The sequence below is a fragment of the Haliotis cracherodii genome, unplaced genomic scaffold (genome assembly GCF_022045235.1).
Source record: "Haliotis cracherodii isolate W230 unplaced genomic scaffold, xgHalCrac1.p SCAF_6, whole genome shotgun sequence".
Lineage (NCBI taxonomy): Eukaryota > Metazoa > Mollusca > Gastropoda > Lepetellida > Haliotidae > Haliotis > Haliotis cracherodii.
In genome coordinates, this window is record NW_027266319.1 from 12,515,214 (window position 1) to 12,540,460 (window position 25,247).

Sequence of the window (25,247 nt, forward strand, 5' to 3'; positions counted from 1 at the left end):
GTAAATTAAGGTTCAATCTTTCTGTGATACGTATCACTGATAGAGTTAGGCAATGTGTAAATACTGTTTGACAACGTGACTGACAGACTTCCAGGCAACAGACTGTATTCTGCTTTTGGAACCTTTGAGTAGTTGGACCTGACAAATTTGTATGGGACGAGAATATTTCTAGGTTAGGTCGACATTATGGCAGAAGACAACAAGGACACACCCCAATTGACAAAGATGAATGAGAACTAGAATGGGGAAGAATTCGGCCAACAGACGGTTGACATGTGGGCAGCTATTGAGTAAAGTGCATGCGAGACAGACTTATGCGTATATCGCCTTACGAAAAAAATGGATGGACTTTGACTTAACACTGACGATGCGACTCTGGAAGGCTAAACGCAACCGACAGTTAAATAGCAGCAACTGTTGAATAGAAAACCTAGCAACACCTACGTCCCGATAGGTTGAAATTGTATGTATTATTTCATATGACTCATGATTACATTGTTTTGATAATCATTATCTATTAACAATGATTAGAACATAAACCTCTTTTGAAAAGGACCACTCCAAACTTTATTATATATGTTTGGTTTTATTTTTTATTAATACTGTTAAAAGTTATATTATAACATGGTAATGTTTTGGACCAGAAAATGATCAAAATGGTGGATATTAACTTATCAGTTTGGGATTTCTAAGTAGTGACAGTCCAAACATACATAATTAGTTGTTAATTTAGGTAAATTAAATTTCCCAGCATAGAATATGTTACATCTTTTGCAATGTAAAATACAAAGACGAATTGGAACCCAAATAAAATACCAAACATTGAATTCAAATAAAGATAGCTCTAAAAAATTTGTACTTTGTGACATTGAAACTGAATTGAAATTTGATCCTTACAATAAAATAAGTTGCAACATATGTTGAAATATAGGACCTTAAGTCATAAAGCATCTACCGTAGTTTAAATGGGAAAATGGATGCATGACTTCCTATTGATAATAATAAAATCATTCTTTCATGAAATTTCTAACTGCACCTGTATATAACGTGTTACTTTTGGAATAACACTTTCTCTTTAAAGTACAAATTCTAGTTAGTTTTTTTGGTTGAGTCCCATCCAGAATTTGAACCCACACTTTTCAGAGTAAGGCACTTTATCGACAACACACAGAGATGGCGACCTAACCAACTCACCAGCGATGCTTCCACAATTTCTGAAATCAAAATTTAGAATTACACAACATATCATGATATGTATCTCAATATGTCCTTGTGCATCTCAAAATATTGTGATACACTGTGACCCTCCGATACCCATCCCTATATAGTATAGAATATTTTAGAATAATTACTTAATTTTAAATATGTCCTTTTCTGTAAGTGTATAAATGTATGCAATTAGTATTTTGTAACACAGTGGAATCTGTCCAAATTGCACAGTCAAATTCATATTTTCTCTGATCCCCTCAGCTTAATTAGATTAACCCAATGTCAATAAATAACGGTAAACACAACTTGTCATTATCAATTGCATTTGCTGAGGGATTTGCAAAGAAAAAGTGTATCAAACTTTCCCTTGCTAAGAAAGTTGCTTTAATTGACGAATTAAATGCACTACTAAAACCAAAGCAGAAAGATGTAGCCGAAACGTTCATTTCATAATTTGATGGAAATAGAACAGGATAACATCCGCATTTAACGAGAATATTCGTTATCAGAATGTCACCAAAGCACAATAGTTTAGTTAAATGAAAATAGTGTAAATAGTAAGGGTTGTCGTTAATTTCAATTATCAGTCAACATAACATTTTCCATTTGGAAAGTTAAGCTTGCTCGTATTGGAAAAGGCTGTCCCAACAGCTCAACACATCATTACCATATGTTAACATATCCATTGATGCATGGAAAGCTGTGAGATGACAAAAGAAATAAGTGTATAACTCAACATTTCGACAGAATATTTGTGAAATGTATCTGCGTTATTATGTAATTCTGTTTGGAATCTCTTTAAAAAAAAAAAAAATTACTGTGAGTGAAACAAGACCCTTAACAATGATTTACATAATCGTCCTCCGTAGCATTCAGTCTTCTTGCTATTTTATCCAGCGGAGCGAGGGGCTGTCGGGTAGCCTAGTGGTTAAAGCGTTCACTTGTCACATGGAAGACACGGGTTCGATTCCCGACATGGGTACAATGTGTGAAGCCCTTTTATGGTGTCCCCCGACTTGATATTGCTGGAATATGGCATAAAACCATACTCACTCACTCCAGCAGAGCGATATGAAATATTGTGACCTAAAACAGTGTACAGAACCTTTAACTTACTGTCTTATCGATAAGCAATTCTGATCAATTACTTGATTTTTGTCTACTAACAAGACGTTGTGTATTAACTGATTACTCAGCATCCTCAAAACACCATTGATAAGTTCAACTCAAGTGAATGAGTCTACCCGAAGGAAACAATTGGTTATCTTTAAGTATTATCTTTCTTTACAGCCTGCCGATTGCAGAACTTTGATAGAAAAGTTGAAATCCTCGGAGGATGATCTTCTTGCTGAACTCCGAACTGTGAAAACATGGACTTTTGGAAAGGTATGTATTGCTTGCTATCCCCAGAGCAGAGCAGAGCTTGAAAACTGTTCAATATTCTTTCACCAAACATGGAATAGTGATAGGTCTAGTGGTGAACTAGTGCTTTTTTATACTTTGGGATTTTTTTTTTAAAGTTTATTTTTTCATGTTTCCATGGCAACAACTTTGCCTTAGACTGAAAGTGGGGGTTGTGCTTGTTTCCAGAGCAGATCTAAAAAAAGTGTACTAAATTTCTTCACCAAACTTGGTACATTGATAGGTCTAGTTGTGAACTGGTGCCTTTTTGATTGGTTCTAACACAGTTATCAAACAAGTGCTCGATAACAGTCATTTGCTTGAAAAGTAATAATAACGGTGTCAGAACCTACACTCAAACGTAGCTTCTAATTATCCTAATTTATTATTCCAACTTCTAAATCGCCCTCAATGATGTTAATTGTGCTAATAATAGAAAGATTTTTTTTATATGAAGTGTTTTATTCTGATTAATAATTTCAAGTTCTGTATGAGACCACATCTTCTTTTCAGTGTGAATTGTATCACTGGTCCGATATACTCGACCTGTTTGATGATGTATTGGAAAAGGCATGTAAGAAGGAGACTGAGAAGAAATGGACTCTTGCTTGTGATGTCTCTGGAAATGAGAAGGTTTGTGGATGTTTGATTTAAATCTTCAAGAACAATGTGTGTTACATTAGATTGAAAAGATTATGGTTTGTTAGTGGTGTCTCTTAGGAATGCAGTCGGTCAGGTGGTGATGGTGCTATGTTATGGCAAGATCCAGCATTCAAGATAGTTCATAATGTGTCATGGCCAAATGATGCACACACTAGCCTTAGAAACTAACAGTTTCAGTCTGCTAGTCCTTAAAATGATAACATATAGCAAAACCCTTAAAATGGCAAATTTCTACTAGTCCGTATGATACCTTTACTATTGGGCAGTTTGGCAAGGACTACAGGACTAGTGATAATTTCTAATGCTGCACACTGACATGTGTAAACACATTGTTGCAAGTAAAGCAATCTCGCTGTTGGTCATAATCCTGAAGCTGCACTCGTAGTTTATTCCTTGACTGGAAAAATCTCACTTCCTTGGCCATGTGTTAAGAGTTAAAAGTATGTGAATTGATGCCTCTAGACTGACTCAATACTGTATTTCCTTTCAGCTCAAAACCCTCCTCCTTGAGGTGTTGCGATTCACAGCTCTGCTCATTGAGCACAGCTTCTCTCGTCACCTGTACAACTCCATGGAACATCTCACCACATTGCTGGCCTCCTGTGACATGACTGTCGTGCTTGGTGTTCTAAATCTACTCTATGTATTCAGGTAAATATCAACCGGTCCCTTTAGTAGGGATTACAGGCTAGAATATGTCCTGAGTACCAATGCCTGTTGCATGCACAAAGGCAACAGTAACTAGGTTTTATGAAAATCAGAAGTCTTTAGAAAGGCTATATCATCAGCCAAGTCAAACGCCAGTACACTAAAATAAAAAGCAGAAGTTTGTTATTTGTTTCCAAAAATTGCAATGATCTGAAAAAGACATGATAAGAGTTACTTTTGAATTTTATTGTAAGATGACAAACATGACGATCTTGTATCAATGGTATCGTTAGAATTTGGATGGCAGCCCACATTTGTGACTGACTGTAATCACTGCCTGTTGATTGCATTTGCTAGATATTGTCATGCCTCAAGCAGCAAACATCTGAACATGTTTTATCATTTGCCATCTTGATGTTATATCTGTTTGTTTGATTTGTCCATTTACTGTCTCCTTTTCCTCTCTCCCAACCCCAATGAAACTTGGCATATGCATTTCTCATCTGCTGAACAGGGGCCTTTTGCTAGTTACACATTTTGACCTTTATATTGTTTATATATTTTTCAATTAATATTTATTAAATTTCTTCTGTTGCATGAAACCATTACCTTTCCAGGCAATAATTTTGCTATTTTTTTAATTTGCAAACACATTTACATTAACAACTTGAACTAATGTATTTATAAAAAAATGGAGGAGGAAGACATGGTTTTAGTTTAAAAAAACAACTGGTTATTTTCTGTGATTTATTTTATTTTTCTGTTATTTTCAGCAAAAGGTCCAACTTCATAACACGTTTAAATCCAGATAAGAAACAAGCCCTGGTTGTGAGACTGACACATCTAGCTGAGGTAATTAGATAGTATTGTCCTTTGTAGAATGGGTTGCAGATCTTTTTCTACATTTTGAGACAGGTTGTGTGTTGAATAAAAATAATTGCTTAAGATGGAGGATACATGTATTTGAATTGTACATTCCCATCATTCTCACATTAACAAAAGAACTGCAAGATGATCCAGTACATTGTGTATCTTCAGTTTCTTCCCAGTGTTTTTTACTTGTTCAACTGTGCTAAAGAAAAATGCTTAGATGGGAATAGAACTTGTAGCTATTCCTGTACAAAGTAGTCATGACAGTTTCTGAGGCAAAACAGGGAAGATGCTACTCATCATGTTTTGAAAATATATGCTTTAGGCTAACAATTTGAAGCTTGTGAACATGTTCTGTCATAACCAGTGATACTAACTAATAGTTTAGTTTCATAATAAATATGTCCTTATTTCAGAGTTGGGGAGGAAAGGAAAATGGATTTGGACTTGCGGAATGTTGCAAGAATTTGGCTTTGAGTGTAAGTATGATCCCTGACAATTTTGAAATATGCCACTGTAAAGAATTCTTTGTCCAAACGTACATCAGGTGGGTTTCTGTGTTGGTATTTGTCTTTACATCTGCTGGCCATTATGATCTGATAGAAAACTGAATTTATGAACTTATCCCCTCTCACACAATGCATTTCTTCCTTCTTCTTTTGATCCTTATGTGAAAACATACTTGAACAAAGTTTCCAGCTTCAAAAAACAATTCACTGAACACATCACAGCATCACCATGTTCACCCCCAAAGCAAATGGGTCACGCACTGTGATCTTGTGCGTTGTGAGCTTACATGACTTGATCACCTGACTACCTCTACCACATCATTCTCATCGTGGAGACATGTTTTGAATTTTACAGACTACATTTTTGTTGTTTTTGCGTAAGCTACTTCTTTCGTATCAACCTTTACAATACTATCCTGTAGAAAGCACACCACAGACTCGTCCAAGCCAGCTTCGACACCCCCTACTGTTGACCTTCCGAGTGCTTCAAGTAGTTGGCTGCAAGTCCCTCATTGTCCCCCATGGGATGTTCCTGTCGTTGCTGAACCGACCACTTCGTCTCAGGACGCAGTTGCTCCAAAGTTGACGGTGTGGATTCCGACTTCAACCCGTACAAATTAGTCCTCTACTGCTCTTGAGAAATAACAGAGCCGGGATCGCTCTCATGTCTCGGACAGGGATGGCCCCGCTTCCTCGAGGAGTTGCCGTTCCAGGGATCAGCAATTGAGGGATAGATGCTCTTGGGATCATTCATCAAAGGATCGACATTTCAGATCTATGGGTCGCCGCTCGCAGGATTGACACTTACATGATTGACGTCAGGGGGATCAACTTTCTCCGGATCGTCAGGTCTACCGATTGACCCTGCAGTGGAGATACAGATTCGTCATGGTTCACTCCTGCTCGACGATCACCATTATTCGGAGGAGTATTCCAATTCAGATTTGGCAGATTGATCTTTGCCTCGGTATTGCTCTCCTTCTACAAGTTATTTGATAAGTTGGCCACAAGATTTTTCCAGGGATAACCTTTAGCATAGCGAATACAGTATCGTCAACAGAGCTGGGATCAATACCCCCCACGTCTGCATCTGAATCATCATATGCAGTCTACCCTTTTGTGTCACCTTATCCTGACTACCGCTCTTGTGCTGACTTCTATCGTTATACGCCTCTCCGGGATTAGTCCATGGATCACTGTTGACATGCTTCTGGGTTGACATGGGGAGCAACAACTACACTCCTCCCCTCAGGATCGACATCAACATCGAAATCAGGGCACATGTTCTGTCTTTTAATGTCAGCAATGTCGCCAACTTTACGAGACTGATTTATGACCTGCCTTCCAAATTGTCAAGCATTTGATGGATCGGCGGGTTTCAAGGCTTCATTTCAAGAATTCTGTACTATTGTCAGCCAAGAAACCCACGCGAACAGTCTGTCCATTGTTGCTGTACTTCCCTTGTCTTTTTTGAAGACCACATCATCTACCATCACTTCACTATCGATGGAGGGCGCAGTATCCGTTTCATTCTCCACAGATTTTCCTGACTTTATGAAGACCACAGCGTGTGTGTGTCCCCCATTTATCTGACCACCCACCATACTGTATGATCAAGACTGGTTATTCTATTGCCTTGACATTTATATAAGAATCAATGTGATCTTGTTGGAGTATTGCTATAAGTTATAACTAACTCACTCATTCAGCTACACATCGCCTGAATTGGATTGGCTGTGTCAGTTTGGAAACGTTATGACAGTCTACATTGGCATTGCCCTCCTTTACCTACTTCACAGAATTACCAGACTATCCTCAGCGTTAGTTCAATCTGTTGCTCAAGAAGATTGACATGTGTACTGATCAAGATAGACATTATCAAGGGAACATTATTAACTTACTAATGCACTGGGCACGTCACTCATTATCCCCCGCCGCGCGAAAGCGCGAAGCGGGGGATATAGTATTCACGACCGTCCGTACGTCCGTACGTCCCACCTGTTTGTTGCCGCGATATCTCAAGAACTAAACACTGGATTGTCTTCATATTTGGAACTATGGTGTATATACAGACTCCGCAGACACCAGTCGGTTTTGGTGACCTTGACCCCATTTTCAAGGTCACAGCAGGCATATCTGCTTTTGGAGTTGGAAAACGGTGTTGCCGCAATATCTCAAGAACTAATCTCTGGAATGTCTTCATATTTGGAACTATGGTGTATATACAGACTCCGCAGACACCAGTCGGTTTTGGTGACCTTGACCCCATTTTCAAGGTCACAGCAGGCATATCTGCTTTTGGAGTTGGAAAACGGTGTTGCCGCAATATCTCAAGAACTAATCTCTGGATTGTCTTCATATTTGGAACTATGGTGTATATACAGACTCCGCAGACACCAGTCAGTTTTGGTGACCTTGACCCCATTTTCAAGGTCACAGCAGGCAAATCTGCTTTTGGAGTTGAAAAACAGTGTTGCCGCGATATCTCAAGAACTAATCTCTGGATTGTCTTCATATTTGGTACTATGGTGTATATACAGACTCTGCAGACACCAGTCGGTTTTCGTGACCTTAAATTAATTTTCAAGGTAACATTAACTTAATTTTCAAGGTAACAGACTCCGCAGACACCAGTTGGTTTTGGTGACCTTGACCCCATTTTCAAGGTCACAGCAGGCATATCTGCTTTTGGAGTTGGAAAACGGTGTTGCCGCAATATTGGTGACCTTGACCCCATTTTCAAGGTCACAGCAGGCATATCTGCTTTTGGAGTTGGAAAACGGTGTTGCCGCAATATCTCAAGAACTAATCTCTGGATTGTCTTCATATTTGGAACTATGGTGTATATACAGACTCCGCAGACACCAGTCAGTTTTGGTGACCTTGACCCCATTTTCAAGGTCACAGCAGGCATATCTGCTTTTGGAGTTGGATAACGGTGTTGCCACAATATCTCAAGAACTAATCGCTGGATTGTCTTCATATTTGGTACTATGGTGTACAGGCGGGGGATATTTCGTCACTCTGTGACAAATACTTGTTCTACAGGGAACTGGCTGCACGTACACCGTTATTTCATCAGAACTCGGGACAATGTTTTTGTTCGTCTGCTATAGAGTTCTCTCTGTTTTGTCACATGATTGGGGCGTGTGGAGCTTTTACCAAGTGTTGGCCAAGAACATGAACTGGTTTGCCTGCTCTAGAGCTCTTGTGATCATCACTGCTCCACAAGCTTTATGCAGCCGCAGAAAGAGGATAGTAGTCCCAGCAAGGACAGAGTTTTCAATGCCCAGGTGGAGGGATGTTTGCATATCACATTTCTGAACTTTTCTCTAGGTTGTAAATAATTACACACTAGGCAGAATTCCTTCAAGCATGCTGAATCGCTTGGCAGCTGTTCGTCCTGGCCCAACACCTCTTTGTTGATGCCTTGACCGTTTGCTTGGGAGCTCACTTGCACGATCTATAGATGACAGGACGCTGGCCCATCGACAAATAGAGACTTTGGGTGAATTTTGTTTCTAGAAGATGGAAACTTTGTTCAAGCACATTTCCACATAAGGATCAAAAGAAGAAGGAAAAAATGCATAGTGTGAGACAGGTAATTATATAAGTATTAAGACCGGGATGATACAATATGTGTCACGATACCTTGCTTACGATCCGATGCGTATCACGATACTTGCAAATGCCCTTATATGTGGTGCTTAAGCCATTTTTTTAATAGACAGGATGGCCAAATAGCTGACACACTAACGATATACAGTTGACAGTATCAAGTATGGCTCAATGAATGAAAATATTTACCTTTTTACTACTCATTTTCACTAGTAATTAGTATTTGGTGTAACATTTATTAAAGAATATATTTAAGGTAATAATCAATACTTTTTACTTTGTGTGGTTATGATATATACTTGTATTGAAAAGTATAAAATCGGGTCCACTGATACATCCTTGTATCTTCCCACTATTAATAAATATACAATTTAATGTAAAATTTAAGGCTATGTGTATAAATGTGCAAAGCTTTTTGTAAAACTAGCGTGTAACTATTTCCATTTGTATTCTTTCAATAACCAGTCATAATTCTGGTTAAGCATTTCTTTCAACCCCATAAATAAGAAATGCATTTTCTTAAGTAATGGCTTAGATGTTAGATGGCCGGATGTTATATATATGTTTATGATACCTCATTCATGTGCTTTTCAATCTTTTCAGAACTTTCCACCTAGTGCAACAACTCTACATTTTGAATTCTACACAGAAAATAAAGATGAAAAATCTGGAAAAAAGGTAAGTTGGACTACTTTTCAATTATATCCTTTTCAATATTTGAGGGTTATCAAGGCAAGTAAAATGTTGAATACATGACTATATGGAAAGACCAGCTCTCAGCTGTTATTTTGCTGAAATTTAGTTTGGCCCTGCCTGAAATGGTATGGATTCATAATGACATGCTGGATGACTTTATCTTCTGTTGATCTGATACGCCAGTTTGCAGACTGCATTCACTTAAATGCATTGCGTATCTCCAGTCTAAACCTTGTGGTTTTGATTGGTCGTTAACCAGTGCTAGAGTACTATGGCTATTGCGTAGTTGGAAGTAGTACTATTTGTACTTCTGATTTGTGTTAGCCATGACATTTTGTATTCTTGTAACCATTTTTTTGTCCTCAGTTCCAGAAAAGGTCAATGCCTGGTGTAACCATCATTGCTTTTTGTATACCTTTGACGAAATTAATATTTATTGTTTTAACCAAATTCATTGGGTACACAAGTCATCAAATGCAGGTCAAGTTACGTGAAATTATTCAGTATTAACAAGGTGAAAGGTAAATGTTTGTAGAGCATCAACAGCAGGTTCCTGTTTGAAATGTGAAGTAGTTGCAAGTTTTCTTGATTGCAGGGTGCATCAAATTCAATTCAAAGTATTCACATGGACAATGTTGACAAGGCTGCTTCTCTCCCATCAACCATCATGGAACAACTGGAGAACTACAGTATACCTGCAGATAAACAGGTCAGTCATGGTAGAGCAATGCGGTGGACTATAGAGTCCAAAAGGGGCCATATGTGCCCAGCTAAGCTGCCACAATTCGCCATGCAGAGTAGTGCTTGGTTGTAACAGAACATGAACAGTGCATGCCACCTTTGTTCCCTCTCTGTAACATTGCTGCCACCTGTGTGGACACGGCTATGACAATAATCTTGAAATTTGCCTTCCAACCCCATATGTAGTGACATTTATATTTTTGTGTCTGTCTATGAGAATGCCAGCATGGTGAATTTTAAAAAGGTTTGCAAATAACTTAATATTTCCTAGATGAATTTATGTTTTGTTGTTTAATCAGATTGGTTAAAAAATCACCCAACTCCCCCCCCCCCCAATATTCTTACTATACCATTTTCATGATAGTTGAAATGAAATAGAAATTCCAATTGACAAAGAAAATCATTTACCTGTGGGAAGTGTATTTGGCGTCAAGACAGTCATCACTTGTTTGTAAACTTAACAGTCAGTCAGTTGCGAATTCAACTCCATGCATGGTTGTGTCACCTGTCAGCATGGAGCTGTGACTGGTGGCAGTGATAGTCTAGAGAGCTCTGTGAAAAGGCTTTCTCTGGGAGGAGATTGACAAAATCATTCTTGTAGGTTTGAATCCCAGATTAGACCTGATTATGATCTTTGGTTTGTCAGCAATATTCCTGTGCTCAGTGATAAATGGCTTTCCTCCCACATTATGCTTACCCACCTTGTAGAGAATTAAGATATTCTTTTTTTCAAGTTTTAAGGGCCAAGATGTTGCACAAGTTTCCCACATGTCTTAGACAGCACAATTCCACATGTTGAGTTGCATCCCATAGTCACACCAGCCCATCTTTTCCCCATGCTTGTTGTGGGCGATCCTCTCACCTGTAATACAAATGAAATAACTCTTTCTCTGCCTCGTAGTTTGTGTAATTCTAATAAATACATGATTGTGTTTGTTTCAGGTTCTGCTGTACACTCACATACGCCTGGCCCATTTGTTCTCCAACTATGAGGCCAGAGTGCAGTGTGTTCAGGCCAGACTTCAAGCTATTGCTATACTTGGTTAGTATGTGAATGACCCTTGTGCAGATTCTTGGTTAGAATAGGTCCCCAGCAACCTATAATAGTCGTAACAGGCAACCAAAGGGATCTGGTGGTCAGTTTCGGTGACTTGGTTTATTGTGTATTATCGTACCCCTACGGCATGGATCGTTGCTCAAATCACTTGCTTATCTGGTCCAGACTTGATTATTTTACGGGCTACCATCTTATGGCTGTAATATTGCTGACTGCAGCATTAAACAAACACACATAGTATGTGAATAATATCTTCCATTGCTCATAGGGACGATGGGGTAACCTAGTGGGCCCGGGTTTGATTTCCTACATGGGTTTCAATGTGTGAAGCCCATTTATGGTGTCCCCTGCTGTGATATTGCTGAAATATTACTAAAAGTGGCATAAAACCCAACTCACTCTTTGTTCATGGTAATAGTTTTCTTTTCTGATAAATGTATCAATTTTATCCCAAAATAAATTTGCTGTGCTGTACATTTTCATTTTGCAAGTCCATTTTGGAATGATTGTTTGAACCTCATCTAAGACTCATTTAAACTGATAGTTATTAATATAACCTATATTTTTGTTTACAGTGTACTCAAATGCTATTCAAGAAAATATGAATGTGATCCTGTATCCAGGCCTCATAGAGGAGCTTGTTGATATTGTGGAACTCAAAGAACCTAACCTAGTGGTAAGTTTTATTGAAATGACAGGAACCTATTTCTATCGTAAACAAATACCCAGAATGACAATTGGTTATCCTTAACTCTTGCAACACCACAGGCCCATCAAAGAGCAGAATAAAGACGCTTCAAGCAAATCTTTAAATATACTAATATTTATTTTATATGAAGTAATAAATAAAATCTCTCTCACTCTAAAAATCACTTCTCCTCTTCTCTTTTCCTTCTCTTTTATCCTCTTCTCCTCTCTTCTCTCTCCTCTCTTGTCCTTTTCCTCCTCTCTTCTCTTCTCTTTTCCTTCTCTTTTATCCTCTTCTCCTCTCTTCTCTCTCCTCTCTTCTCTTCTCTCTTCTCTTCTCATTCTTTTCTCTTTTCCTCTTCCTCTCTTGTCTTCTTCTCTCTTTTCCTCTTCTCTTCTCTCGTCCTTTTCCTCTTATTTCCTCCTCTCTTGTCCTCCCTTTCCTCTTTTCTCATTTCCTCCTCTTCTCCTCCCTTCTCTTTTCTCCTTTCCTCTCTTCTCTTGTCCTCTTTTCCTCCTCTATACTCTTTTCTTTTCTCTCTTGCCCTCTTCTCTTCTCATTTCCTTCTCTTTTCTCTTCTTCTCTTCTCCTCTCTTCTCTTTTCCTCCTCTCTTCTCCTCTCTTGTCCTCTCCTCTACTGCATTTGTTTAGCATTAGGTGATTGCCATGTACTAACCAGTCTCTCATTTTTTTTCAGGACATCAAAGCTGCTGCTTTGAGAACATTGACATCTATCATACACCTTGAGAGAAATCCAAAGTAAGGACATTTCCATTAACTCCCAAATATGATAAATTCATAGGGAACTAATAAAAGGAGTTAAACAGATGTGGTGGTAATTGTTTGAGCAATAAGAAATGTAAAAAAATCTAGAATAAACTTCAGAGCCAACACAGTAAGTAAATATTCCCTTTCTGGAAGAAGCCGTAGAAACACTGCATAGAAACAGTTTAGTGAAGGTTGTGGAGGCCTGTTGTCTTGACTGAAAGGAACCGCCTCCGTGGTCTAGTGGTAGAGCGTCCGCCCAGAGAGCGGAAGGTCCCCGGCCACGTCATACCAAAAGACGTTAAAAGATGGTACTTGTTGTTACCCTGTCTTGTGCTCTGCATTAAGGAACTAAAACAAGGACTGGTCGGATCGGATTCAGTATACTGTGTCTGAGTGGGGTATTCATGTTAAACTGCGGCATGGTATCTCAGTGAGCTAGCACTATAAATCGGCATGAGTACGGACTAGTACAAACAGCCACACACGCGTCGCTATATCAGTTCAATAATCTTGGACGTGACGTTATACCCAATTTCACCTCACCTCACCTCACCTCACCTCACCTCACCTCACCTCACCTCACCTCACCTCACCTTACCTCCTGGACTGAAAGGATGTTTACTGTGTTGTTCAAGTTTACACACTGTCTTTGTAGGTTAAACAGTATTATAGATGCCACTGGTGCTTCATCTTACCACGGATTTCTACCTGTGCTTGTACGAACATGTATTCAACACATGATAGGTGAGTACTTTTTCATTTCTCACTTATTTGCATTGAATGTCTGCAATTTGACATGCTTGATGTGTCATATTGATCGTTTACCAATGCTATAAAAATAAGGTCTTTTCACTTGTAGAAAGGTGCTGTAGGGCACATTTCTGTGTTAAGCCTTGACATTATAATGAAGTTTGTACCGGTTACAGAAAGATAATCATGCTATGTTCATGTTGAGCAGATGTAGAATGATATTATGTTAGTGAGCACTTTTTACTGTTTGAATTTTACCCTATATATATGAGATGGATCAGTCTTTACAATGGACAAAAACCTAGTAGCATGTTGGGGGCCCCACATATTTTTTTCTATTTCTAATAGATAGTGAAACTGAATCAGTATCTAATTTAGCTTTTGCTTGGCCTTTTATACTTCATTAAAAATAATGTGTATATCAGTTTTATTGTCCCCCACTCAAACAAGGCTCCATCCATCCATCCATCCAGCCATCCATCCATCCATCACTTTTTGTTTCTGGAGCATAACTCATAAACTGTTCAGTATTTCTTCTTGAAACTTTACAAACAAATCAGGCATGTATTATGCTGGTGTCATTTGCTATTCAAGATTATTTCAATTTTTTAATTACTTACTCACTTAGGTTCAAATGAGGGTTGGGTTCTCATTAACCGTTCAGTATTTCTTCATGACACTTTGTATATCAATCAGGCAAGTGCTGAACTGGTACCTTTTGCTGTTCAGATGCCTTATTCATTTTTATCCCCCAAGTTTCAAGAACAGGGGATATAGAGATACCATGTCTGTCCGTCCGCTGTCCGTTTTCTGTCTCTGGGGCAAAACTCTGTTACCGTATATCGCTGTGTATAAGGCGACCCCACGTATAAGACGACCCCCCTGTACACGCCTTAAAAATCAACCCAAAATCCTATACTCCGTGTATAAGGCGACCTAGAATGAAACACATCACAAGTCTGACTGATATACCAGTAGAAGATTTAACGTGCGCTTGCCGACTGTAGCGTATTTCGCACACGGACATCACAAGTTAGTTAGTTACTTTGGAGATTTAACATGCGCTTTCCGACTGATGCATATTTCGCACACATCACAAGTGCACACACAAACCTTATATATGCAATAAAAATATATTTATCTTGCGTTGTTTTTTTTCTACAATGATAGGTCGCGTGTGTAACTCCAGCACTCGTCGCCATTTTGTGTTTACACGGTACAACACCAAATTGGTGCCCGTAAAATAAAATTCATTTATGAAGTAATAACATATAAGGGACAATGGTGAGCAATTAATCGCCAATTAACTTTGTTGTAACTAACTAGGCTTATGTTTGCTTCACATTCAGCGTGTTTATTCCACAATCACTTGTACACACCGTCTCCAACACTTGTTAATACAACTATAAAAACAGCGGGAATTGATTTCAGCTTCACCGGTTATCACATGTTAGGTCACATGTGCAATATGCAAATTACCAGTACTTCCGGCTCTCTACTCACGGATGTTGATTGTTTTACCGTGTCAGGTGGTTTGACAATCTGCATCGAGGCGAGGGTCATTTCAACTTTATTTGCAGAAATTATTAAACTTTATTCAAGGAAAAGAGATACAAATCATGTTTATGTATGGAAATAGTTATTGAAACAGTTATTGAGGACGAAATGCGAAGTTTTATCGTCAAATGCTGGGCTGGCTATCGGACGCCGGTTGACATCGCCAGTGGAAAAAAATGTGAGATCTTCGACTCCGTGTATAAGACGACCCCCCTTCTTAGCCCCCTCATTTTAGGTACGAAAAACTCGCCTTATACACAGCGATATACGGTAAATATTTAAAATTAGTTTAGTTTAGTTTCTATATTGATCAGTCCAGTGGGGAATGAGTCCTTTTGATGATTTTGGATTTTTATTCTTTTTATTATTCTCCCCGGCATATAATGCGATGGGATATATTCAACGTCTCTTCTGTCCGTCTGCCTGTCAGTCTGTTCGTAATCATTTCATTTATGGAGGGTGTCACAGAAGCTTTCCATATTTTTCAACAAAAATAGTCAATCAAACAGATCTTGAAGTGGATCCTGAAGTGACTAGTTAAACTATTTACAGATTGTGGCATTTTAATTTTTCATGTTTTCCACATGACAATTTGTACTTAATTCTCAACTTGTTCCTTTTGATGATTTCAAATTTTATATTATTATAATTATTTTTTTATTTTTTCCATGATGACAAGTGTGACTTATACCGAAAATGAGGGTAGTGCTCGTTTCCGGAGCAGAACTTCTAAAAATATTTCTTATTGTAATTTGCTATATAGATCAGCCTAGTGGTGAACTGGTGCTTTTTGATGATTTGGGATTTATTTTTTTCAGATTTTATTTTATATTTGTCCATGACGATAAGTTGACTTATACTGAAAATAAGGCTAGTGTTCGTTTCTGGAGCAGAACTCCAAAACTGTTGAGTATTTCTAAATGAATTTGCTGTACAGATCAGTCTAGTGGTGAACTGGTGCTTTTTGATGATTTGGGATTTTTTTTTTTTTTGGTTTCATGACGACAAGTTGGACTTAAACAGAAAATGAGGATAGTGCTCATTTCTGGAGCAGAACTCCAAGACTGTTGAACATCTCAAGATAAAACTTGCTATACAGATCAGTCTAGTGGTGAACTGGTGCTATTTAATGATTTGGGATATTATAATCTGCAAAGTTGCTATGTTTGGCTTTACTTTGCCTTCAAAGCCCAAAGATCGATGTTTGACATGAAGCAGCCATTGCATTGTGTATCTTCAGTCTGTGTCCCAGTGGTTCGGATTGGTCGTTTTAACAGTGCTAGAATAATATGGTGATTGTCAGACGGGGTAGACCTTGTGACTATTCCAGCATGCAATAACCATGACAAAAAATATTAGATATGTTCTATAAATACATGTTCGTTACCTTTTCTACACAATATTTTAATCAGTTGTACATGTTATTAGTGAAGAAAATGAAATTAATGGACTTGACTGTTTCTGTAGTCTATGGTTTAGAAAAAAATATGTAAGATTAAGAAGTTGATAGCATGACCCACAGTGAGCAAGGCCACCCATCGTACTGTCTGATTCCTATTGCTACCATTGGGTATTGGGATTCTATTCTTGATCTGAATCTCCAAAGGGTTTTAAGGTCAAGTAAATGCAACAAAAGTTTCTGGCCAAATAATCTTATTATTTGTTTTGCATAACAGTATCCTATGGCATTAATAAATCTGCACCCTATGTGTCCACACCTTTCATTTCCATGCTTATTATTTCCACACTCTAAAGGGCAAGTAAACTGAAAAAGATGATTGTGATTTTTTTTGCAAATATCAATTTTCCTAGGTATGTTTTGGCAATTTTGAGAGAGAAAACTTCTAAATATTCAAAGAAAGTATTCAAATGTGCAAGTGAAAGTACTTAATCGCGCGCTCCGTAATCATCTTTCAAAACAAACCTACTTGGGGGTGTGGCCTAAAGCTACCGGCACAGCATAGCAACTGTTTTCATTGGCTGACATGTTTCCACTTTTTTTCTATCTTGTGATTCATAGCCGTTTATATATCGTTCTATTTGTGTTAATCCTACAAAAATAACAACATTGCATACATTGTTAAATGTGTGAAGTCAGCGTTAAAACTGGTGCTAGTTCTATAGTCCTTGCCAAACTGCCCAATAGTAAAAGTATCATAAGGGCTAGTAGAAATTGCCATTTTTAAGGGGTTTGCTATATGTTATCATTATAAGTGCTAAAACGGTTAGTTTCTACCACTGGAAATTACCTTTGATCTTGACATTGTAAATAATTAAAATAGCAATAGGTAACAGACGTTTACCACTTCGGGCTTTCCTCCCACATTAAGCTGACACGCCGTGATATAACTGGAATGTTGTTAAAAGTGACGTTAAACCCAACTCACTCACTCACTCACTCACCCTAAGTAAACTACTGAAGGCATCTTCAGTGTTATTACTAATAAGGCATAAGCTGACATATGTTGTAGACACGGTAATCAAATGGTAGAACAGACAGAAGAAATAAACTGAAATGTATTAAAATATTTAAGGCGAAAGCAGGCATATTGGGGCATTGGTCCGATTGTCATGGTCGTTGAAATTGGAACCTCTTATAAGCCCAGTAAAAGGGACCCTTCAGTGGCAAATGTTTTCATTTTGCAGACAATTTCATCTGTCGTTTTTTATTGTCTGTTTAACACTATTTCCATCTTTTATATTTAATTTTGGTCAAGCTTTTGTGATTAGGTATGCCCTAAAGTATAATCTGCAAAGTTGCCATGTTGGCTTTACTTGGCCCTCTAAGCCCAAAGATTGATGTTTGAAATAAATTAGCCTTTGCATTGTGTATCTTCAGTCTGTGTCCCAGTGGTTCGGATTGGTCGTTTGACAATGCTAGAATAATATGGTGATTGTCATAGACGGGATAGCCCTGGTGGCTCTTCCAGCATACAATAGCCATGACAAAAAAAATATTAGATATGTTCTATAAATACCTGTTCATTTGACTTGACTGTTTCTGTAGTCTATGGTTTAGAAAATAAATGTAAGATTGAGAAGTTGATAGCATGAACCATGCCATAAGGGTACACTGACATAGTGAGCAAGGCCACCCATCGTACTGTAGGATTCTTATTGCTACCATCGGGTATTGGGATTCTTTTCTTGATCTGAATCTCCAAAAGGTTTTAAAGTTAAAGTAAATACCCGAACAAACAAACATTATTATTTGTTTTGACGTAACAGTGTGGTATGACAATAATAAATCTGCACCCCTGTGTCCACACCGATTATTTCCACACTTTAAGCCCACAGTGTCCAACCCAGGCCACGCGATTGCGCGATTCGCACTAAAAAAAATCAAATTGCCCCTCATAAAAGAATCAAGGCGCGATCTGTCGCGCACAGTAATTTCTTGTATAGTCACTTACTTTATCAGCTGTTTATCCCTACCTTTAGATTCAATACTCACTAAATCTTTAATCAATTAACGAAGAAAGACAGTTCACAGCAAACATTGTAAACAACTGTCGAAGACTGATCGATAATAACCGGAAGTTCGAACACGAGTTACGTCCCTTGGGTTGCTGAATAAATTATTGACAGGATTGGCATAGGAAACGAAATTTGATTTACTTTAGTAGAAAACGTATCAAAACTTTGATCAAAATTATGTTATATTTTGTTGTTTAGTAACCAAAAATCTTTGACAAGATGTTTAAAGACAATAAATATTCTATCTTGAATAGTTTTGAAAATAGTTTTGAGCATTTTAGTTCGTTTCAGTTTCGTTTCTGAAAACACACAATATGAATCGCTGACTGTCAAAGCAGACGATCTTTTGAATAGTGAATGACCATGAGGCACAAAAATAAAATAATTACAGACTTTTTTGATCAAAATAGAAAAAAGCACAAAGCATTGTTATTCATTTCAGTTCTTTATTCTGATCTGTTAGACTTTTATATGATGATGTTCCAGTACATAATATAAAATAAGACATTTTTGAAGAAAGCAATTATCCCCCCTACTTTTTCAAAATCCCTCCTATTTTCTACCCTTGATTTTCAATTCTGGCTTGGACACTGAGCCGAATCATCGATGTTTGAAATAAATTAGCCTTTGCATTGTGTATCTTCAGTCTGTGTCCCAGTGGTTCAGATTGGTCGTTTTAACAGTGCTAGAATAATATGGTGATTGTCAGACGGGGTAGCCCTGGTGGCTCTTCCAGCATACAATAACCATGACAAAAAAAATATTAGATATGTTCTATAAATACATATTCATTACCTGTTCTACACAATATTTTAATCAGTTGTACATGTTATTAGTGAAGAAAATGAAATTAATGGACTTGACTGTTTCTGTTGTCAAAGTTATGACAGTTCCTCTAGTCTATGGTTTAGAAAAGAATATGTAAGATTATCATGTTGATAGCATGGCGCATGCCATAAGGGTACACTGACACAGTGAGCCAGGCCACCCATCTTACTATCTGATTCTTATTGCTACCGTCGAGTATGGGGATTCTTTTCTTGACCTGAGTCTCCAAAGGGTTTTAAAGGTAAAGTAAATACCGAAACAAACAAAAATTATTATTTGTTTTGACGTAACAGTGTGGTATGACAATAATAAATCTGCACCCCTGTGTTCACACCGATTATTTCCACACTTTAAGCCCAAAAATCAATGTTTGAAATAAATTAGCTGTTGCATTGTGTATCTTCAGTCTGTGTCCCAGTGGTTCAGATTGATCGTTTGACAATGCTAGAGTAATATGGTGATTGTCATAGACGAGGTAGATATGGTGACTATCCCTGCATACAATAACCATGACAGTATTGAATTATTTCAGTATTTAATTTTCAAATGTCAGATTTTATTTTCATATCGGAAAACATTTAGTGCCAAATAGCTTAATCAAACATGGTTTCAGTATAAGAATGATTATGTGACCATGACTTTTCTATTGTCGTATTACAACTGCTTTTCTGGCAATGTATGAAATTTTCACTGTAGGTAAAATATAAAATTGTATATACGTGAATGTGTATAAGGCAAGTTTATCATACCTAGAATTAGGGGGCTTTCAAGGGGAGTCGTCTTATACACAGGGTTGAAAAGTTTTGATGGTTTTTTTTCCCCAACACGAAGACAATGTCATTACTGTGAGCACACACCGGTAACACCAGAAATACTATGTCAACAAATGTGAACTTCAGTACACAAATTAATCATGTAATTACACTGTCTGGTTATAAAAAGTGTTTGTTTTATATCTGCACTTATGTTAGTAATCTATTTTATTAATTTTATTCAAAATTTCATTCAGTATTGTTTCCATTCATTTCTGCTAAATCGTATGTGAAGTGATGGGAAGATCGCAAACTCACAGTTATTTACAGCAATCACGGACAGATTACCGCAATTAAAGCCTTGAAACCAACTTTAATGGATAGAGAATGGATATTAATATCACAAATGCCATACATTGACTCGTATAAGTCACATTTTTTTGTAGTTTGACTATTATATGTCAACATAAATTTTTTGCTATGGCGAGTACAGGAGCCTCGAAGGTTATAGGTCAAATTGTTCCATGCGAAAATATACCCAGCAATAGTGATCAGCTGTACCAAAGTGCTATGTTTATTGTTATTAATATATTTTAAATATATATATATTAAGGCTTCAACTAAAATAACATAATTGGAATAAATTATTAACTATTTTAAAATATTAGTTTCAGAAACAATTCTTCCGATGATTGTAAAATAAGTTTTAAAGTTATAATATTGGGAATTTTTTAAACGAATCACTGGTAGTTTCCAAGAAACGTGTACACAGCTGACTGCTACTTCCGGCTTAGTTTACTAGACAATACAAACAGTAATCTTAGTCTCTGCATTTAACATGATGCCTAGCAGAACAGGAAGAACAATTTTATTGGTAAATCATCATGTCTACTATAGCGATGTTTTATTTTTATTGACCAAGTTTAATTTTTATGATCTGTTCGTTTCTCTGAATTCACTGAAGGGATGCATCTATGATGTAATTTTTTTCTGCGGAAGACAAACACGTTTTTATTGCAAATGTAGGGATTGTGTATGCGCTGGGGATGTGCTTCGTTCCAGTTCGCTTTATAGACGGGGTATATAAATTAGCATCGATTTTGAAGGATTCATTCTAATATGGTCTTTCTAGTTGTCTTGATCACAAGCATTCAAGTTAGATTTGATTTAAGGTTAGACCTGACTTTGAGTTACGGGGTTGAATGCAAAGAAGGAGATCAGTGTTTCAGGAATATTCTTCTTTGTTATACAGTACATGTACATTGGACAGAATAATATTATCAAGGCATTTCTTTCTTTTCAGACCCTGAAATGGATGCTTTTCCCCAGCAGTATGCCACAGCTCTGTTCTCCTTCCTCTACCATCTAGCCAGCTATGAGAATGGTCAGTAGAACAGTATATTTCAAATTTGCAGCTGTTGAATAGTCTGATGTTTTCATTGTTAGATAATGTCATAAATATTGGGCTTGAGTGACCCTCCCATTGCATCTCTAGGCATGCTAGAATCCTATTTGTATGGGCTTGAATGCCAAATTCAATTTGATTCTTTGTTTGCCAGGACCATGCTCATTGTTTTAACCAAAGTTGTAAAATGTTTAACCTACATCACTCCAGGCTTTCCTCCCATATTAAGTTGATATGTAATTAAACTGAAAAAAATACTCCAGCAGCAATAAATCCAACTCACTCACTTTATAACTTGTTAGTGTTATGAAATTGTTTGTGATGACAGGCTGTTTAGTTGTCATTTATGCAGATGATGATGGTTTTCAGTTTAGTAACTTATTTGGTCTGTCAAATTTTTTCTTAATGCTCTCTGCCATAGCAGCCGTATTAAACATGTCAGACCTTTCTGTATAACCCGTGAAGATTCGAGGGTAGAATAGGTCTTCAGCAACCCATGCTTGCCGTAAAAGGCGACTATGCTTGTCGTAAGAAGCGACTAACGGGATCGGGTGGTCAGGCTCGCTGACTTGGTTGATGCATGTCATCAATTCCAATTGTGTGGATTGATGCTCATGATGTCAATCACTGGATTGTCTGGTCCAGACTCGATTATTTTACAGACTGCCGTCATGTAGCTGGAATATTGCTGAGTGCAGCGTTAAACAACAAAGAAACAAAAAAAACTTTCTATATATGTGCTAGATAAAAGTTGTGTTCAGCACATGATAGGTGAATGTATTCTCTTGCTTTATTCTAATGTTTGTACTTGCATTGAGTGTCTGCAATCTGACATGTTTATTGGTCAGATTGATCGTTTTCCTAATGCTACAAAACTGAGGTCTTGCAGTCATAGAAGGGTGCTGTAGAGCACATTTCTTTGTTAAGCCTCAACATTATCTTTGTAGTTTATGTAGCTTGTTCATGAGATGGAGTAGAATGAACGACTAGATAGAAAGATAGAAGGAAGCTGATGAGCATGTGATTTTTACTGTGTTACCAGGTGTTGAGGCATTGGTATCTTGCGGGATGATGGAAGCATTACTGAAAGTCATCAACTGGTATGGAGAGGGACAAGAGCACATAACCGTAAGTGTGGGTATTGTTTTCTGGCTTCCTCTTTCTTGCACTTTCTCTTACTCTTGCAATGAAATATCTCCTAAGTGTTTGTATGTAGAATCAATGATTGCCATCCAGATTTAACTCTTCTACACCACACGTCGGCACACTGCCCAAGAAGTCATGAATTCCCAAGCCAAGGCCACATCAAAATGATATATAATTTTAGGAACCTACCAGTCATATCATTCATTTTTGTATCTTACACCTTTCATAATATCTGAAATATGTATTTTTTTTCAATTTAGCATATTTATAGATAGATTGATAAATTATTCACTATTTCCCATGGCTGCAAGCTATGAACACACAATGCCATTTAGAAAGTGGTCAAATGTAACCAATGTAATATTTAGGATAACACTTTTTCTGTAAAGTACAGATTCTCGTACTTTTGGTTGGTTGAGTCCCATCCCGTTCGAACGATTGGAGCCGTGCCAATTTACACTTGTCAGAGGGGTATACAAAGAACGTGATCTAGACTATCAGTTGTCGGACTTCCATTTTTGTGGAAGCCTCGGTGGCTGAGTGGGTTTGATCGCTGACTTTGTGTGATGGCGATCAGGTGCCTCACTCTGGCAGTGTGGGCTCTAATCCCGGGCGGGACTCAACACCAAAAAAGTATGTGAATCTGTCTTTTACTGAGACAGTGTTATCCCAAATATAACATTTGTTACATCAAGCTTCTGGGTTGACTGGTGTTGAAAGAGTTAATGATTCTATGATTCAGTAAGTCAAGCTATCTTTCATCCTTTTCACAATAATCACAATGTTTATAGTTAAAATTCTCCCTATATCATGTCTAGAGAGAAATGCTTTACTAGATATGATTTGGGATTAATCTGAACATGTATTAACATACGTCACAGCCCCGTGCGGAATCCTTGTTAGTATAGGTCCGTCCCCAACAATCTGTGCTTGTCGTAGGAGGCACCCTAATGGATCAGGTGGGGGCACGGGTGGCCCAGTCATCTAAGGCGCCGCTATTTGCTGTGCAGAGTTTTGTCCCTTGGGCACGCCAGAAACCTATGATTGTGGCTTCAAATCCCGGTTCGCCCTGATTATGTTTCTAGGTTTGTCAGCACCATACCTGTGCTCGTGGGTTTCATCGAGGTGGTAAACGTTGGAGACCTGCATCACTTCGGGCATTCCTCTCACATTAAGCTGACACACCGCGATATAACTGGAATACTGTTAAAAGCGGCGTTAAGCCCAACTCACTCACTAATGGATCAGGTTGTCAAACTTAGTGATTGCTTGTCATCATACCCAATGGCTTGGAGCCTTGCTCACAACATCGAACTGTATTGTCTGGCCAATACTTGATTATTTACAGGCCATTGTCATATAGCCCTAATATTGCCGAGTGTGGCATTAAGTAACAAAGGTAAAGCATACATCCCAGGTTAACATTAAGCACCTGACTATCGGCTATCAGTATTCAGTGCTGAACAAATTATGTGGCCTTCCTTTGTGATATTTGTATAAATTATTTAATATGGAGTTTAGTCAGAATTTGTTCACAGCACCTCACGTTTGTCTGCAGTAAAAGGCGACCGCCTCTGTGGTCTAGTGGTAGAGCTTCAGAAGGTCCGGGGTCCGGGGTTCAATACCCAACCGCGTCATACCAAAAGACGTTAAAAGATGGTACTTGTTGTTACCCTGTCTGGCGCTCGGCATAAAGGGGCTAAAACAAGGACTGGTCTGCTCGGAGTCAGTATACTGTGTCTGAGTGGGGTATTCATGTTAAACTGTGGCATGGTATCTCAGTGAGATGGCACTTTAAATCGGCATTAGTCGGGACAAGTACAAGTAGCCACACACACACATGCATTCACGTAGCTATATGAGTGCAATAATCTTAGATGTGACGTTAAACCCAATTTCACCTCACCTTACCTCACATCACATCAATACTCATGTGGTAAACCTCTAACCCAGACTTGACACTGCTGCATATATTTCCAACAAAAGTTTTCACAAAATCTGCTTAGTACTCCTGAGCAGAGATATCACTTTGACATTCTTGGAAAAATATTTCTTCCCTGTGTTTGTGCAGATAACACATGTTCAATCTATTCATTTGATTTACAATTGTGTTGTGTCCTTGCAGTTTGTGACAAGAGCTGTACGTGTGATTGATCTCATCACCAACCTGGACATGGCTGCTTTCCAGGCTCACGGAGGGCTTCTTGCGTTTATCAACAGATTAGAGGTACGGAAGCCTATCATGTAATATTGTTTGACAATTACAGTCAGGGGTTAATGTTTTACTATGTTTTACTATGTTTTACTCTATGCTGTAATCAGGGTTCTGTCCGTCCAAAACAAATGAGCAGTTGAAAGAACTTGGAGTAGCTATGTTACATAACGTCTATTTACTAAAAAAGTGATGGAAAAGTTTGATTTAGCTCATGTAATGATTATTGTTCGTTTCACAACTGTTAATTGT

General features: G+C 37.9%; 1 protein-coding gene across 1 annotated transcript in view; it reads left to right on the forward strand.

Moving 5' to 3' along the window:
- LOC139445311 (E3 ubiquitin-protein ligase HUWE1-like) overlaps positions 1-25,247 on the forward strand; it is a 92,982-nt gene that overhangs the window by 11,134 nt on the left and 56,601 nt on the right. The window contains exons 3-16 of the mRNA XM_071226434.1: positions 2,500-2,595; positions 3,124-3,243; positions 3,764-3,924; positions 4,695-4,773; positions 5,208-5,270; positions 9,522-9,596; positions 10,210-10,323; positions 11,298-11,397; positions 11,988-12,088; positions 12,798-12,859; positions 13,524-13,612; positions 21,536-21,616; positions 22,680-22,771; positions 24,909-25,010. Coding sequence (XP_071082535.1) covers positions 2,500-2,595; positions 3,124-3,243; positions 3,764-3,924; positions 4,695-4,773; positions 5,208-5,270; positions 9,522-9,596; positions 10,210-10,323; positions 11,298-11,397; positions 11,988-12,088; positions 12,798-12,859; positions 13,524-13,612; positions 21,536-21,616; positions 22,680-22,771; positions 24,909-25,010 — 1,335 coding nt within the window. The remainder of the gene's footprint in view (positions 1-2,499; positions 2,596-3,123; positions 3,244-3,763; positions 3,925-4,694; positions 4,774-5,207; positions 5,271-9,521; positions 9,597-10,209; positions 10,324-11,297; positions 11,398-11,987; positions 12,089-12,797; positions 12,860-13,523; positions 13,613-21,535; positions 21,617-22,679; positions 22,772-24,908; positions 25,011-25,247) is intronic.